The sequence below is a fragment of the Oryza sativa genome, chromosome 11 (genome assembly GCF_034140825.1).
Source record: "Oryza sativa Japonica Group chromosome 11, ASM3414082v1".
Taxonomy (NCBI): domain Eukaryota; kingdom Viridiplantae; phylum Streptophyta; class Magnoliopsida; order Poales; family Poaceae; genus Oryza; species Oryza sativa.
In genome coordinates this window covers 23,105,049-23,123,179 of record NC_089045.1, presented here as the reverse complement: position 1 = coordinate 23,123,179, position 18,131 = coordinate 23,105,049, and the positions used below count along the sequence as shown (strand labels likewise).

The following is an 18,131-nucleotide window of genomic DNA, read 5'->3' as shown; positions in this document are numbered from 1 at the left end:
GCCGACGAGACAGAGGCCGATTGGATCAGATTGTGAACGAATTTAGGCCCATGTTTGGGAAGCATGAATTTCAATTTCAAAGGGATTTTGCTGCTACATCTTTTTGCCCTACAACTTATATACAGATACCAAAATTTGAATCTTAAAACTTAATTTTAGAGTTGGTTTTTGATTTTTTTTTCTTTGTAATAGTTTCTTTTTTAACATGGCGTTCAAGTCATGAAAAAACACATGTAAAATTTTAACCATAAATTATATTTTTGTCGCTAATACGCCATTTGACGTATAATTGGACGTATTATCAGTAATTGGTCAACATATAGCAGCCTGGCCTTGTACTGTTTTCTTGTGAACTTCCGTTCTCCCATGAGTTTCGTGCTAGAGGATTTGCAACCTCCTATATGGATAGCTTTGCATGGAGGATGTACAAAAGAATTGCTTACAAAATGCAATTGGATTAAGTTAAATTTCAAAAACATGCCATGGTGAAGCAGAAAAGTGTGGAGCATATGGCAAACACCAGAACAGATGGGCATCCAAAGATGAACAAATCATGTTGCAACCTGCACAAAATCTTACCAAAGTTCTCACCTAGAATACCTGCACAAAACCTGCAGTTATGACCGAAGTTATCAACTAGCATAGCCAGATAGCATTCAATTGTACATGGAACGGATTCCACGGTTCCACAGAAGAATAGTAGTATACTTCACACACAGATAGAAAGAGAGACCGAAATCAGTTGACATCTAGCAAAGAGCAACCTAACTTTCATAATCTCTAGGAAAAACCAGTATGCAAGCTTGACATTTTGCTTCACTGGCCAGCAGGACCAACAAGAACACCCTGAGCAGACCCTTCCTTCTTGCTGCCTTCTTCCTCATCAGCGTTGCTGTCCGCCTTCCGGATCCTGATCTTGTACTTCAGCTCAAACTCGGTGATCTCCTTCTTTTTCTTCTCCAGTGCTTCATGCATGCGAGCGATTACCTCTTCAAGGCCCTCCTTGTTGCGATGCACCGCAGGCAAGACTTCCCTGATGGTCCTTTCAACCAGGACGCCACCAACCATTCTGTAGCAGCGCCTTGAGTGATCCAGTGGCTCGATTGCGCCAATCACAAGAGAGTGTTCACTGACTTCCATCTCTAATTCTGTAATCTTGGTGTAAAGTTGAGTCATTTCAGACCGCATGTTCCCATAAGTGTTTGCAATTATTTGCTCATTGATGGCTTCTTTGCCGTCACCACCTGCTTTGCTTGCCATTTTCCTTAACAGAAGGATGCCAACAAGACTAAAACCTGCAGAATGAAAAACTGCATATTTTTAGCATATTCGTCAACATATAAAAAAACATGCAAGAGTAATGATATGGCATAAACAGTACAAACTTTTACACTAACTGCCAGTTATTATGATTTAATAACAATTAACATTATTTTCTCTAATTCCACAATATTCTAAAATATTACGGAATCACGGGAACACACGACTCTCGGTGGATTAGTTCCTCGAGGGAAAGCAGGGTAGTAGCTACCATCTGTCAATTCAATCAAAGCAAGGGCAATATGGATGTCATATAAATACAAGGGCAACACCCAACATGTGGCAAACAAAATACTGTAGCACACAATAGTATGACCAATGGTTAGGAAGCATATGCGGAATAGAGCTACCGTAACATTTCCAGAAACGGCAATAGAAACGTAAAGAATTTTATATGCCTTGCATATACTACACTCTCCTAATAGAGGTTTAACGCTTTCTAAATAAAGAACAAACCTGGATTACAAATCAAAGAAATAACCAACTATTAATTCTTTTTTTTTGCGGGAAAACCAACTATTAATTCAGAAAGAACCAACATGGCTTACAAATCAAAGAAACAACCAGCTACTAATTTGGAACAATTTAATCGGTCGGGATGACCGCCCAACTGAAAAAACCATGACTACACAAATCAAGATAGCGGCCTTACATCTTTTTGGTCAACATACAAGAAGGATGGAATTTATTGATAATGAAATGCCATCAGGAACAGGTACGGGCAGTGTTCGTACAAAGTTATCTGAGGAAGCCAATTTGGTCATTATGAGCTCTGGTAACCAATGCCCATCCAATCTATCCAGGTTTTTGGTAACTATTAACGAATCAATTCCTGCCAGTTGCATGTACAGACTAAGTAATTCGCCTCCAGACATAATGGAGAATACAATTCACCAACACTACATTTATGAACACAGTCAGATCCTGATTGGACTAAGCAAGTCCACAAAGATCAAACCAATATCACCATCACATGGCTAACGTGGCCAGCTTGTGCAGTTCATCTAAATTCCTGCACTGGAACAAGAATTTTCACTCGAGATAATGCAATAACTTCAAATGAAACAGTCACAGTTCCGTCGGTAACAGGGGAAAAAAATCAATCTCACACGTGTTGCAAAATCGCCCCTAAAATCCGCCCTACTACTCCCCACCTTCTTGCGAGAGCAAATGCGGAGGCTGCAATCCTTGATCGCAGCCATATTTCTCCCCTAAACTTCTCCAGATCAAGAACCATCAAACCTAGGGGCTCAGGTAAAAAGGTTTTGGACTAACCAGCAGCGCGGGTCGCTCAACGAATCTGCGGCCGTCCGGATACGAGTCCCACCGCTGCCCACCCCCGGACGGAATCGACGCTTTCTCAGGGGGAGGACGGCGGCGGCGGCTAGAGATGGCGCTCCGGCGAGTGAAGCGGCGGCGGCGGCGGCGGTGGCGGCGGCGTGGGTGGGAGTGGGACGGCGAGGTGAAAACCTAGGTGTGACTTTTACGTAGTGGTCCCTGTGAATAGAAGTATTCACATGAATAATGGGCTAATGGCGCAGCCCATGACTGTGATTGGGCTTTCACTGGACGGGTTAGTAAATGGGCCGTTTCTAAAAGCTTTGGTAATTGGAATCAGATATTCAGATAACCCATAAGTGTAATAACGGTAATTGGATACTGATTTTAAATGTGTTTGTGCATAATTCGCATAACTAACCCTGTGGAAATTTTGCATCATAATTCGGTCACAAAACTGGAAACAGATGGATTTTCCCAAAAATATTGGCAGTAAAAAGAAAACAAGGTAAATGGGGGTGGAATCCGGAAAAAGAATTATCAGCAAAGAAAATGCTGCCAAATCTAGTGAACATCGGTACAAGTACGCGCGCACAGGTGAATATAGTGTGCCCCCATTAACATGCCAAAGAAAAAAACAAGCGATGGTTGTTGTTAACTTGTTACTTCCTCCGTTTCATATTATTAGACTTTCTAGCATTATCCACATTCATATATATATTAATGAATTTAGACATATATGTGTGCCTAAATTCATTGATATCTATATGAATATGGGCAATGCTAGAAAGTCTTATAACCTGAAACAAAAGTAGTAGGTAGGAACCTGTTTCGAGCATTATATTATGATACCAGGTCTCATGCCTGTGGGTGATAGGTGCTAGGTGGGTACATGCTCTAATACATGTGAGTACCACGTCTATATTCAAAAACACATGCTCTATTGTGGTACCTCACCGTCGCGCCCATTGCACTACAGCTATGCCCACGAGTGTTGAAGGAGTTGCCCTACCGTGGCCACATGAGTCCCTGACCACCCCCATTGACACCTCGAACACGGCTTCCTCATTGGAGCCCAGGTCGAAGCCACCCAACTATGCTATGGGGGTGCTCAATGATGGTTGCATTGGTGTTCATGATAGTGTGGGGGTAGCAAGCAGCAGTCTAGGAAGGTGAACTGCACGACATTCTCATTTCGCATGGGCAAGCAACAATACGAATGCCCGATAGTTTGTGGTGAAGGGGTCGACACGACGAAAGTTCTAGGCAGAGGTGATCGAAGACAACGGAAAATCCAAGCGACCAGTTTGTCATCGGCTCTGGCAGAGCAGTCGATGAACTATCCACGGGCGAGATGGGTGAGATATGTCCAACTAGCGGATCATGCACATGGACATCGGCATGCTCCTCGCCCGCGTCTATCACTGCCACCATGTTAAGATCCTCATCTTTGGAGCAGCCAAAACGACAGCGATGACACGACAACGTGCTCATCTACGAGTACATGGAAAAATATACCTTCTACGGTTGGCTGCATGGCAACTTTGCCACCAGCTACAAAGGCGACGATGATAAGCATAAGAAGTGTGTGTTAAACTAGGATGCATAGATCATGGTAGCGAATCCCTCACACGAGGGAACATACCATGCGGGGATGCAGGTAGAGGCCGGTGATGTTCCCTAGCATTCCAAAAGAAAAATTGCTAACCTCAATAAAATTACGTTGAAAGCATATCACGTGTATGTAATATTTGTGGTCAATATGGATCTGAATCTGAATAGGTGAAGTCATACAACCACTACTTAGCTAATACTCGTTTTAGCACATAACACCCATGTTGTGTACATAATTTGGGCTTTATCAATTTTTATGGGCTAGTCATTCCAACAAAGCGTAAACGGTCGATGGCCAATACACCTATCAGGGCTTGGATCTTATGGTTTATCGTTTGGAAGCCCAAGTAGGCCCGACAGAAAATGGACATCTATATATTCCGTCAACAATGCCCTCTTCTATTCTCCCTCTCCTTTCCACCCGCCGCCCCCTCTCTCATGTTTCTCCTAATCAAATCTACCTATAGCTATAAGGTCCCCTTCGTCTATGTCGGCATCCATCACCACAAGTTGCCGCTCATCTTCACCAAGATATTGGCACTCACCATCATCGAGAAGTTGTTGCTCGTCATGACGAAGATGACGCCTCTCATCCTTGCCAAGAAGTCGTTGTCTCATCACCATCTAATCTTTTACCACATGCTCTATGGTATGCCTCTCTCCCTTAAAAATAACTTGTTGTCTTAACCTTATTTGTGTTGCGTTATCAATGAAAAATTAGGCTATGGGAAATATGGAAGTTGATCCGAAAAAAAAGGGTTAGGGCAGGCTTTTGAGTAGCTTTGTTGCTCGGTTCTTGCATTCTCGATGTCGGAGTTGTAGTCTCATCGGAGATTAGTGGTGTTGCAATTCCTACTCATGAGTAAGGATTAGTTGAGATTAGATTAAAAAATAGAAAAAAGGGATTTGTTGGGATTAGATAAAAAAAATAATGCATACACGGAGTTGCAAATGAGCTATAGTGTTGATATGTTCGTTGCCAAAATAAATTATAAGTTGCCTAAACTAGCCTCCATTACCTGCAATTCTAAAATCTTCCTCTTACAAGAAAAAAAGTTGAGAAAGGAAACAAACCAAATACAACTTACACATTTCAATTTTACCAAATATTGACAATTAGGCATCAAAATTAAGCAACCACCTAATGACCTTGTAATGGCAATTTTTGAAATCAACGGCAAGAAATCATCTTAAACCAAAGGTTGTCCTAGCTGTCAACACACACAGAAATGCATCAATGCGATTTCAAAAACCAAATATCCTAGTAGTTTCCAAAGTTTATCGATTCCAACGGTACAAAACCGAGATACAATTGGCAACTGGTAAACAATTTCCCAAAATTCACACCATCGCCTGTACTTTACAAGTCCACTGTAGGTCTACTACTTTAGTACAGGTAGGTTGCCTCTTCGGCCACCCGCGCGCGCACACCTTTCCATTCCCGCCACCCCGAACACACGAAGGTAGGTTCCCCACCTCCACTGACAGATGGGCCCCACAGTTAACGCGCCGCTAACCTGACCCCACCTGTCAGCGAGCGCCACACAACCCACCCCCGCACGTGAACCCCACCCTACTCCCCCCTCTCCACTCACCCCACTACGCACGGGCGACACAGCGTGCGCGCACGCACAAATGTACCCACCCACATCACCTCACCTACTGGTGGGACCCACCCAATCCAGGGCCCATACGTCAGTGAGCGTAGCCGAGTGGGCTGGGTAACCGAACGCGTGCAAAAGAGGGCGAGCGGGGTCGGGTCACCGCCCCGGTGAGCCCCCGCCTATAAAATCCGCGTGGAGAGGCAGCGAGAAAATCTGACCGTTGCAATCGCGGCTTTTCTCCTCCTCCTCCGCCGCTAAAACCCTCGGCTCACCGCCGCCGACGACTTCGCCGCCGGCGAGCGAGAAGGCTTCGACCCACCAACCAAGACAAGTTGTATTAGCTAGCTAGCAAGCCATGGTGAGCACCCGGGGGGCCGCGGCGAATGCGCCTGGTCGGAGGGGGCGGCCGCCGAAGGCTGCGGAGGAGGCGGCGAGGAGCCCCGTGTTGTCGTCGCCGGTGGTGGCGGCGGATGCGGCGGAGGGGTACGAGAGGGAGAGGGCGGAGAGGATCCGGGAGAACATGGAGCGGATGCAGAAGCTGGGGATACTCGACCTCGCCACCCGCTTCAACCAGTCCGCGGGCGGCCTCGCCGGGAGCGGGAGCGGGAGAGGCCGCGGGCGGAGGAAGGCGGCCGTGACGCCGGGGTCCGTCGGCGTGGGGAGGATGATCAAGCCCGCCTCGCCATCGCCTGCTCGTCGGTCTCTCAGGTTTGGGGGTTGGGCGATTTAACTCTATTGGGGGGAAGTTTCCATTTGGGGGGGTTTATGCAGAAATGGTTGGTGCTTGAGTGGTTGATTGGTGGCGATGGATCGAGAAATTTCTATGCTTAGTCGCGGGGAAATCTGTTACTTATCTTTTATGCAGTTCTATTCTTTCTTTTTCTTTTTTTATTTGTTGTAATAATCGGTGCTTGAGCGGACTGCGGTTGATTGATGTAGCGGGAAAAAAAGGAAATGTTCTTTCATGCAGTTCAATTCTTTTGGATATGCGTATCTTTGGTTCAATAATCCGTTACATTTCGATTATGATAGTTTGGGAAATTATTGTACGGTATGCTGTGATTAGGCTCATTTACAGTTCTTGTTCATCAGTTCATCAATCATGCGATTTTGTTAGAATTATTTTCTATCCCCTTCTGCTACTTGCTTACATGTGTTAAAACTTCATTACGGCTCATGTCAGTACTAAATGCTCAAATCTTTGCTTACCATGCTGTTCTTATCTTGCACGCACCTCTCTTGGTACCTGAATATGAATCGTTGTAGTTGGAAAAAAAAAGGCAACTCTCTAAACATAATCCCATTACTGAATCCTGTGATTAACACAATATTCAATCATCGAATGCTACATATGGTTGATAGTTGCAACTGATGCTTTTCCTCTTAAGGATTCTACTAAAACCAGCAGTTACAATTTTTACGTTCATGAAAGTGTATGGCTTTCTCATGTTTTACTGGCACCTAGTTTATTTGCCACAAATTAAAACTGCAGTGTGTTAATTTCTTTCTTGTGTTAACAAGAAGCTATATATTGATTTAAGTTTCTGTTGGTTCATATGCATTCCTTCAATCTTGGCCTTTACTATGGTTTGTATAGGAATGGCTTAACAAGAATCGTCTTGTTCTGTATCCATTTTTAATGTAGGCTGAAGAACGTAGAGCCTGTTAGCTACTGTGAAATTCGGACTAAAAAGGACAAGGACGACAATGAAGGTGGAAACTCTGTTCTAATCGAGGCTGGATCAAAGGAAGAAGTTTACACGGAAGAGGATGAGAAACTTTTAGGCCCTTGTGTGGAACCCTGGACTCTCTTTGTGGATGGTTATGGGAAAGATGGTAAGCGCATCTATGATCAAGTGAGGGGCCAAACCTGTCATCAGTGCCGGTAAGTTTCCCTGGAAGAATCATATGGCAATGTTGTATAGCTGTACTTTTGCTACAGGTTCCTTTGCTTAGATGTAATAGTATTGACTGTTACTGTAAGGTTAAGAAAGACAATGTGCACAAATATACAATGGTTCCCCTTCTATAATATTAAACTAATAGGATCTGTATGGAACAGTGTACATTCTTAGTAATGACAAAATGAGAAAAATAAACCAAGTTAGTGTAGCCGCCAATTTACAATTTAAATTACTTCTACTGAAGAATCTGTTAAATGCTGTTCATGTTGTGAAACTGTGACATAATAGTTTGATGTTTCCATGATACAGGCAGAAAACTCTTGGCCATCATACCAGCTGCTGTAAATGCCAGATTGTCCAGGGGCAGTTCTGTGGGGATTGTTTGTACATGAGGTGGGGCCCTTTTCTTTTCTCATACTTTCTCAATCGACCAATGATTTTCCTGAAAAAAGTGGACACACTATTGCATATGATAGCTGTAGCGAACATGCATCTTTTCTTAGTGCTATTATTTTTTTAATCGATTGTTCCATACATCCTTCTCTGCCATCTTTGTCTATTACATTATGTTTGCATCTCTGTATCCTTTAACTTGAAGGTTTGAGCCAGGGTTCAAGTTACAGGAACAAAACTACTCAGTTTTTGCATCTGGATATGTTTTCTAACTTCAAGTTTTTGCAAATCAAAACAGAATTCTTAATATCCGTGTCCTAATTTGTGAATCAAAACAGGGTTTCCTAGTATTCAAGTTTTAAAATTTGACTTCTGAATTTATTGCAAGCATGGAGGGTTTTATGAATTGGTAATCACCTACCTGTTAGTGTTTTTTTTAACTGCCTACCCGTTAGTTTTTGCTTGCATTAAAATATCAAGTTGAAATGATCAGCAATAGATATTGGAAAGTAGTAAATTCCCACACACTTTTAGTTACTGGAAGATTACAAATAGACTGTACATAAACTACTAGTACCTAAACCGATTGAGCTCTCCATTTTGGACTGACTTTATAATTAATGCAGGTATGGTGAGAATGTGCTCGAAGCTAAGAAGAATCCTGATTGGATATGTCCAGTTTGTCGTGGCATTTGCAATTGCAGTATCTGCAGAACTAAGAAAGGATGGTTTCCAACTGGTGCTGCGTATAGGAAGGTACTGATATGATCTATTTACATTTGGAAGCACAAAATGCCAATTTCATGTGTTCACTTTTGTTTGTTTGTGGTACTTGTCCTACTTTCAAGGTAGGACAAGAAACTAAATAATGGATGATATGTAAGATGGTGCTTACTACTCTATTTCACAAACAATGTAGTAATCTATCCAACAGTTCTGAGCAAGCAAGCATTTTCCCTTCATGCAGGTTGTCAGCCTTGGGTACAAGTCTGTGGCTCACTATCTCATCGCAACACAGCGTGCATCCCCAGCAGGCTCAGCTGATTCAAACAAGGTGGCAGCTACCAAGTCAGAAGCCTCATCCGAATCTGACCAGGCTCCAGTTGCTAAGGAGGATCAAGAGGATGCAGAAATGAGCGGCAAAGCTATCCAGAAGGTAGAAGCTGACCACCAAGTGAATAATCCCCCTGATGACAGCGACAATGATGATAGCAGGAGCGAATCTGTCGTGACTTCTGACTCTCAGGATTGTCAAGTAAATCTGGACATTGGGTGTGCCACTCCATCTAAGCCGACGGGTCCAAAGAAGAGGAAGTGGATCGAACGAAGCCCTGACTGTGTTGCGAGCAGACTGAGGTCCCGTTCCAACAAATCATGAACAGCCTGATCTTATGGGCATGACCGTGCTGGTGCCCAGTGTTCTCGGTGGTCATTACCTTTTGCGACGGACAGGTTTACTGGCATGTGTGTTTAAAGTTCCATGTCCGTGAAGTTTCTAGTGCATTTTGTGTTTATAGCTGAATTGCAGCATTTGATTGTAGTGCTAGTGCCAACTCTTTTGCTTCAAACAATGATGCCTATGTGCCTATGTCTAGTGTGGACTCCCTATTATTATGCTTTCTGATGTAAGATTAGTGCTCCAATGAACTGCAATATTAATAGGCTATCATCGCAGCTAATGCTTTAAATTGTCTACTGCTCTGCTTTTTAAGTGTAAGCAGTCTAAGAGCAGGTACAATAGCAGGCTATAAGCCAGCTGCAAACATATTTTAAGTAGATAAATGAGGAGAGAGAAGGGCAGCGGGCTACAGATTTGTAGCCAGTTGTAGCACGGACTCCAAGACACAGTGTGTGTATGATAGGTGGGACCAGGTATTGATAGTGTAGTATGTAACTATTGTATGAATGAGCTATTAGATTGGCTATATATGAATTGGAGCTAGTAATTGGCTATATTAAACTTGCTCTCAGGAAGCTTCAGGAGCTGAACCGTGTGTATTAATGGTCTCATTTGTTCATGCTTGTATTGAGATCCGAGTAATTTGCTATGCTGATCTATTCTCTAGCCATCAGCCCATTACCATCCATAGTCTTAATTTAGTTTCAATGAGAAGTGAGAAAAGGTCTACATTCATTACAATAATTAAGCAACACTTATTAGTAGTTTACAGAGGAAACAACATATGGATGGGAACAATATAAAGGACAACGGCAAATGCTAGCACAAGCCCAAGACTGTAGGTAGTAGATGGAAATCTAACTTTTCTCTGCAGTTAACATAGCATACAAGTAGTTCAACGACAATGCCGACATACAAACTGTAGTATTAATCTTCCATGGGGGTATCAAGGGTATATATAACATGACGCTTTCTCTTTGTCGCCTTGCCTCTGAAAATGTGAACTGTCAAGGCAAGACGCCTGATATATTATTGTTTGCCAGATTCAACCGAGCAAGTTTTGCAAGATTGGTGATGCTGGTTGGGATATGCCCAGAGAACGAATTGTTGTTTAGGATTAGAATTTGTACTTCTGAGAAGTTTCCAATTCAACTTGGCAATCTTCCATGGAACTTATTCTGTGATAGATCCAGGTACTTTAGCTGCTTGCAACCTTTCAGAAAAGACGGGACCTTGCCGGATAAGCTATTGTTATTTAGGATAAAATGCTGTAGTTCTGTCATCCCAATGCATTGAGGAAATTCTCCCTCCAAATGATTGTTGGCTAAATTCAAGTATTGCAAGTGCTGCAACTCGCAGATAGAACCTGGAATATGACCTTTGATGTTGTTGGAGGATAGATCCATAAAACCTAGTTGTGGAGCTGATCCAAAGGTTTTTGATGCCACAGACCCTGATAGCATGTTATTTTGGATCTCCAACCAGGTGAGGTTAGGTGGCAGGATTGGTATTACACCGGTTATTTGATTTGAACCTAAATAGAGTCTTTCTAGTGACATGGTTTCCATATTTGCTGGCAAGCTACCACTGATATTGTTGGAGGATATGACTAAGTCTGTTGCCTTAGAAAATGTTGTCCAAAACCAATGTGGAAGTTGATCGGTTATACCTGTGCTCCAAATATCAAGTTCTTTAATATTCACCATCCATTGAAGCCACGAAGGAAACATTGGACCTAGCTGACAAGATCCAAATCTCGCCACCTCTAGTCTAAAGGGCGGTAACCATTCATCACCAAGCACAATCTTCAAGTAGGGATTATAATACAAGTTTAAGCTTTTTAAACTCTTTAAGCCAGCTAAGTGTTCCTCTGTGATTTCACCTGTCAGGTTATTGAGGCTTAGGTCGATCTTAGCCAAACTAGTCAGCATGCTAATCTCATATGGAACAGATCCAGTCAGTTGGTTATGAGAGAGATCAAGAGTGTCCAAACTAGTAAATTTGCCCACCCCAGTTGGCAGAGTTCCAGTGATATTGTTGTCCCACAAATATAGTTTCCGTATTCTTTTGGTTAAGCAATGCATCAAACTATCGAGAAGCTCTGTTATGTTGCAGGAACTTAGGCCTCCAAGGTCTAAGATTTCTAAATTGCATAGGTTTTGTAGCAAGTTTGGCATTATGATACTGTGACCATTACTCGAGAATCTGAAGACCTGGAGGGCCTTCATGTCTCCTAGTGAATCTGGAAACTGACCGGGCAAAATGTTCATTATAAGATCAAGGTACGTGAGACTTGTCAAATTCCAAAACCAACAAGATGCCAAAGGTTGGTTAAAATTATTGTAGGAGAGGTCGAGCTTCTCGAGTCTTGTGAGGTTTAACTGTGAGAATGATTGGCTTGCACTTGTAAGAGAGCAACCAGAAAGATCGAGTACTATTAGATATGAATTCATGTTCACCACACGAGGCCAGTCAGATACTCTGCTGAGGTTTACATTTGATAAGCCTAGGTACCTTAGGGCTGGTAGATTGGTGAGCCACTGTATATCTGTTGAGTACATACCTATTCCATGGGAAAGGTCGAGATATTGCAGCTTTGTAATATTACCGAGTTGAGGCGGCACCATACCTGTTAATGGCATACCAGAGAAGTTAATATATATCAGGTTCCTGAGAGAGCTGACGAACCGCGGGAATCGGCCGGCTGGACCCACGAGATTGTTATTGCTGAGGTCAAGGTGCTCTAGGTGCTCGAGAGAGATCAGAGAAGTACTTATGTGCCCCACCAAAGCTGTTGCTTCGTCGTATCGCGGGAAGTTATTCCGAAGGTGGAGCTCAAGGACATGGCCGGTGAGGTTGCTGCACCGGACGCCCCTCCACTGGCAGCAGTCATGGCTACCTCGCTTCCACGAGGTGAGACGACCTGCGGGATCACCGGTGATGCCTCGCTTGAAGGCCAGCAAGGCCTCCCTCTCCCGTGGCGTGCAGCTGGCTGGCCACTGCGGCACCGGTGAATTGGTTGCAAGGGACAAGGTGGCGGCTACTCCAACGAGGAGGAAGAGAAGGAACTTCTGTGTAGGATCCATGGTGGATACTGGGTAGGCTAGCTTGGATCATGAAAGTCACAATATATATAGAGGTAAAAATGATTATTCTTGAAAAAAAACTGTTGGCTCAAGTTTTTGTTTAGGTATGTAGGCCCTGTTTAGATTCCAACCAAAATTTTTTCACCCTGTCACATGAAATGTTTGAACACATGTATAAAGTATTAAATATAGCCTAAAAATAATTATTTTGCGAGACGAATCTTTTAAGCCTAATTGCTCCATGATTTGATAATATGGTGCTACGTACAGTAAACATTTGCTAATGACGGATTAATTAGGTTTAATAAATTTGTCTTGCGGTTTACTGACGGAATCTATAATTAGTTTTTGTTTTAGTACACGAACACCTCAGCGACACCATATATAATATCCGATGTGACACGTTAAAACTTTACACCACTGAATCTAAACACCCCCCGTAGTAGGTCAACTTTAATAATAATACACACACAGTCGTCGTATACGTATAGAATAAAGCTGGAGGCACAAATGCTTTTTTTTTTTTACCCAACGCACTATAGCTCAACTTTAGTAAGTTTCAAAAACAGCTGACACTGTCTGTGTCATGGCTAGCGGATTAGTCTCGCTCTCGTCTAATAGCCTTTTTGCGGTCTGTATGTACTTAGATAAACTATCTAAATGCTACAAACAATTATGTATAGTATTTAAAAACAAGGACTGTCAATCTGTCATCTAACAAAAACCCTAGGTCAACCATCCATCAAAGGGTACGTATTTCATAAACCTACGCGCGTATTATGGTACAAGTTAGCAAAGCCACAAGTGACGCATAAATCCCGAGTATCATGATTTTATAGTTTGAAAAACAAAAATGTTAATCAAATTTAATTTGTTATTGTAGAAAAATAAAAAAAGCATACCTTAGAGGCTAAAACTTATGTGATGGATCGAATAAACCATAAATTTGAGATTTGATTTTTGATTTCAGAAGTATCATGAATCAAAGAACAAATGATTAATAGCATGATTTTGTGAAACTATACCTGCATGTGGTTATCTATCACATGCTAAAATTTCTATGATTTTTTGCAACAAAAACTATAATACCTAGGGTTTTACATGAAATTTGATTGCTCAATAACTACTACAGAAACCGTTTTCGCAAACGGGCCGGAGCGATTTTCACATGCAGTTGCGCCAACTGCATGCGCCAAATCGTCTGCAAAAATGCAAATCTTTGCATGCGGCCAGGGCACCCGCATGCGAAAATCGGATTTTCGCATGTGGGCGCTTAAGCCGACCGCATGCAAAGAGAAAAAATCGCGAAAAAAATTTCCAAAAATAAAAAAACGAAAAAAAACCTAGCGCCACCGCCCACGCGAGATCGTCACAGCCGCCGCTTCTGCTCTCGTCATCGCCATCGCCGTCGCCATCGCCAGCCGCTCGAGACCGCCGCCGCCACCGCCCGAGACCGTCGCTGCCACCGCCGCCCCCAGATCCACCGCCGAGCGTCGAGCTCCACCGTAGGGCGGCAGATCTGGCCCTCCCGAGGACGGCGCCGCCGGATCCGCTCCAATCAGATCCGCCGCCACCGTTCGTCGCCAGCTGCCCAAGACCGCCGCTGCCGCCGTCGCCCGAGACCACCGCTGCCACCGCCGACCCCAGATCCACCGCCGAGTGCCGAGCTCCTCCCTAGGGCGGCGGATCTGGCCCTCCCAAGGACGGCGCCGCCGGATCCGCCGCCGCAGGCCATCACCGTGCCCGCCGCCCGCCGTCCGCCGTCGAGCGCTGAGCTCCTCCCTAGGGTGACGGATTGGCCCTCCCGAGGACGGCGCCACCAGATCCTTCGCCCTCGCTGCCCGCCGACGCCATCGCCGTGCACCCATGCCCGCTGTCGATGAGAAGAGAGGAGAGAAGAAAGAGAGAGGAGAGGAGAGGAGAGAAAGAGAGAGGGAGAGAGAGGAGATAAAGAGAGAGAGAGAAATTAAATGGGGTGGTTGAAAAATTTTGAAATGGTGAGGAGGGAAAGAGAGAGAGGAGGAGTGAAAAAATGCCGGCAGTTTTACATGCGGACCACATAACCGTCCGCATGCGAAAATAATTATTAAAAATATTAATTTGGTACTAAATAAACTTCGAGTCGAATTTTCAGATGCTAAATGAACTCATGTGAAAAAGTTGTCAAAAGCAAAGTTGTAGAACTCATTGAGATCTACAATTTTTCTGTTGGTCATTTCGCGATCCGAGTTTGATTGAACTATATAAAATTTAAATTTTAAAATATAGGAAATTCAAATAATTTTTCGGGTAGTACATGATTTGAAATGAAAAAAATTGCCAACAACAAAGTTGTATAACTTATCAAGATCTACAACTTTTGTTTTGGTCATTTTTCTATATGACTTTGTTTCGACAGTTTGAATTTGAATTTCAAATGATGACAATTTCAAACAACATTTTCAAATACTAAATGATTTCAAATGGAAAATTCTTCTATAACAAAGTTGTATAACTCATCGAAATCGATAACTTTTATTTTGGTCATTTCTTCATCCAACAAAGTGATTTGTAAGATTGTTCACAAAATGTACATATCTCTTATATTGTTTTATAAACTATAAGAGAGATATATATAAATTTTGTAAGATATGTGATTTTTCCATACGGGCGTCTTAAGGAGCCGCTGCGAAAATGCCGCTTGATTTTTGCAGACGCCACTAGTTATGGTCTGTTTGCAAAAATGAAGGGGTCTCGTACAGAAAAATCACTTTTGTAGTAGTGAATAATTAATTCAATATAAGTGGTTCTGTATTATAAAAAAAAAGGAAATATCAACAACTACACTTGGTTGGATCAATTTTACAAGATAATTGTTAAATCCCCGTGTGTTGTTGTAGAAAATTTGTTAAGTTAAATGCTAAACATGAAATGCAAGATGGACGTGCTTTTTTGTGGTTTTGTATGGTCGATTTGCATCTTAGTAGAACCATCCAAAAAATCAGTTCATAAATATTTGCCGTTTAGGATAAGATTGGGTTAATTCACTATAAAAAAAGATTTTTTATGGTGTTGCCCTATAATTTTCGCTGGCGGTTATAGGCAAAAACCGTCACGAAAAATGTAACGAGAGGTGAGGGGTTACGGACCGCCAGCGAAAATCGGTTTTCGCTGGCAGCCACGCTAAGAGGCCCGTCACAAAAAACAGCTCTATTTTATGGTGGCGGCGCTAAGAGGCCCGTCATAAAAAAATCGGGTTTTCGCTGGCGTCCGATTTTCGCTGGCGGCATGTAACAACACCGTCAGCGAAATAAAATTTAACGCTATAAAATGACCGCCCCCACACCAGCCTTGTCCTTATGCTATCTCTCCTCCTCCTTTCTCCACTCCCTCTCTCCCTCCAACCCTCTCTTCCTCCAATCCTCCAGCGCCGGGTGACGGAGGACTGCGCAGCGAAGGTGGCGACGAGTTCGGGCGCGGGCGGCAGCGCTTGGGCGCGGGCGGGGAGGCCGGATCCACCACCGCCAGGCCTCGGGGAGGACGGATCCGCCGCCACCAGGCCGCGGGGAGGCCGGATCCGCCACCGCCGGACCACGGGGAGGGCGGCACTGACCTCGACGCCGTCGACTATGCTCCCGGCTCCCTCCTCTCCGACCATGACGCCGTCCTGACCATGCTCCCAGCTCCCTCCTCTTCGATTTGAATTTTTTTTTTGCATGTTGTTCCAGATGATGCACATGTTTTAATCTGTGTAAATGATGTTTGATCTGTGTAAATGATGATTTTGTATTTCATGTTTGAATTTGGAAATGAGCATCGAATCTAGATCTCTAGATGTGGATTTGAATTTTGAAAATGAATCAATGGGCTTTTCTCCAAATCATCTACGCTTGCGGCTGGGCAGCTGCATGGGTATTTTTTTTTGGCCCAAAATAGATTTTCACTGGCGGCCGATTTAACACAGCCGCTAGCGATAATTTATTTTCGCTGGCGGCCGTCTTAATCCAACCGCCAGCGAAAATGGATCTTTGCTGGCAGCTGGCTTAAGATCTTGATCTTCACTGGCTTTTGGTTTATGGCGGTACCAAATTCTGCTAGCGAAAACCTAAAATGGCCGCCACGAAAGATGGTTTTGTAGTAGTGATTTGTTTTGTCAAACTTAGATCTATTTTATATGAAAATAAGTATATGAAATATACTACATTTATGATATTGTGATAATACTTTTAAGACAAATTGATCTATGCAAACAATTTGTTATTTAAAAATTTATAGTCAAGGTTTCAAATTATTTTTTAGAAACATAATATAAATGCAGACGCTTGGCTTCGTTGTTTCTACTACAGAGAGTGGATAAAGTTTTAGATATTCGTGGCACACTTTCCAAACTGTTAATCAATGCGTTTCATGCGAAAACTTTCTATATAAAAGTTGTTCTAAAATATCAGATCAATCCATTTTCAAGTTTGTATCAATTAAAACTCAATTAATCACATGTTATTACCACCTCGTTTTGCATGAAACACTTCAAACACCACCTTACTCATCTCTATGACTACACACACATCCTATTCATATATATGAGCATCTCTAGAAAACTGTCAACATATGTTGAGATCAACAAAATCATCATTTGCCATAACTCCCTGTTATTGACTGTCACGCCCCGAACTAGTACCGACCGGAACTAGCCCGTGACGCTCCAAATTAACCTGTAAATCGATACCAGTCCCAGAAAACAGTGCTGGTATCACAGGAAGACAGATTATCACAGCAACCGAGGTCTCTTTATTATAGAGTAGAGGTACAGTCATGTTGGGCTGCGGACAGATCCCGAGCTCACAACTGCATTACAAAAGGGAAACGGAAGCCAGGACTTGGACCAAACAACACAGGCGCGACTTGGGAACTAGGCCGAAACCCTAAAACTCATCGTAGCCGGCTTGCTCCTGGAAGAACTCCTCATCAGCGGGATCCGCTTCATCTTCTTCAGCAACTGGGGGGGATTTATTTATATAGAGCAAGGGTGAGTACAGGAGTACTCAGCAAGCCATGGGAAATAGGTGTTTATTGCAGGCTTCAAGGAAAGGCTGTTGTTTTTGCAATTGATTTCATTTGAACTCTTTCTGAAGTCAACTAAGTGAGTGCTTCTCAAACGACACGGATGAGACAGTGCGTCTCGTCCGGTCGGAGTATGTGCAATGTATCAGTCTTTAGATTTGAATCAAGGTTGGCACCCGGCCAACAGCTTTTCAAACGGCCACCCGGGCCAACAACTTTCAAACGGCCACCCGGGCCTAGCTAATTCCATCAGCTACAGATTTTTCAATCATCGAACCCTTTTCCACAACAGCAATTTCACAAGCAGTAGTCAATCAAAACTACGCTAGGAATCACCTCACCTCCGCCCATGACCGTGGGCACGGCTGTTCGAACAGTTTGTTAACCTCTGCAGAGGGGGTACACTTTACCCACACGACATTACTAACCCGGATCACCCAGCCCGTGGGGATCAGCCACGTCGGGAGACCTCCAAGCTTTCATGACAAGGCAT

General features: G+C 43.3%; 3 protein-coding genes across 4 annotated transcripts; 1 reads left to right on the top strand and 2 right to left on the bottom strand.

The window, feature by feature from the left end:
• Positions 1 to 617: 617 nt before the first annotated feature.
• Positions 618 to 2,798, bottom strand: LOC4350745 (prefoldin subunit 2). 2 transcript variants are annotated; one of them, XM_015760030.3, is made up of 2 exons: positions 2,596 to 2,798; positions 618 to 1,310 (listed from the first exon to the last, which is right to left on the bottom strand). In XM_015760030.3, exon 2 carries the CDS (start codon positions 1,258 to 1,260, stop codon positions 817 to 819), a length of 444 nt encoding a protein of 147 aa, XP_015615516.1. In that variant the 5' UTR covers positions 1,261 to 1,310; positions 2,596 to 2,798; the 3' UTR covers positions 618 to 816. The 2 variants fall into 2 exon arrangements, with proteins under 2 accessions (XP_015615516.1, XP_015615515.1); XM_015760029.3 differs by having other exon boundaries at positions 618 to 1,295.
• A 3,233-nt stretch (positions 2,799 to 6,031) lies between these two features.
• On the top strand, positions 6,032 to 9,808 carry LOC4350744 (uncharacterized). Its single transcript, XM_015760085.3, has 5 exons — positions 6,032 to 6,524; positions 7,462 to 7,701; positions 8,030 to 8,113; positions 8,740 to 8,869; positions 9,081 to 9,808. The coding sequence occupies exons 1-5, from the start codon at positions 6,172 to 6,174 to the stop codon at positions 9,489 to 9,491; spliced, it is 1,218 nt and encodes a 405-aa protein (XP_015615571.1). The 5' UTR covers positions 6,032 to 6,171; the 3' UTR covers positions 9,492 to 9,808.
• Positions 9,809 to 10,369: 561 nt separating this feature from the next.
• Positions 10,370 to 12,600, bottom strand: LOC4350743 (receptor-like protein EIX1). The gene is made up of 2 exons (XM_066305901.1): positions 11,710 to 12,600; positions 10,370 to 10,380 (listed from the first exon to the last, which is right to left on the bottom strand). The coding sequence occupies exons 1-2, from the start codon at positions 12,596 to 12,598 to the stop codon at positions 10,370 to 10,372; spliced, it is 900 nt and encodes a 299-aa protein (XP_066161998.1). The 5' UTR covers positions 12,599 to 12,600.
• Positions 12,601 to 18,131: the final 5,531 nt, after the last annotated feature.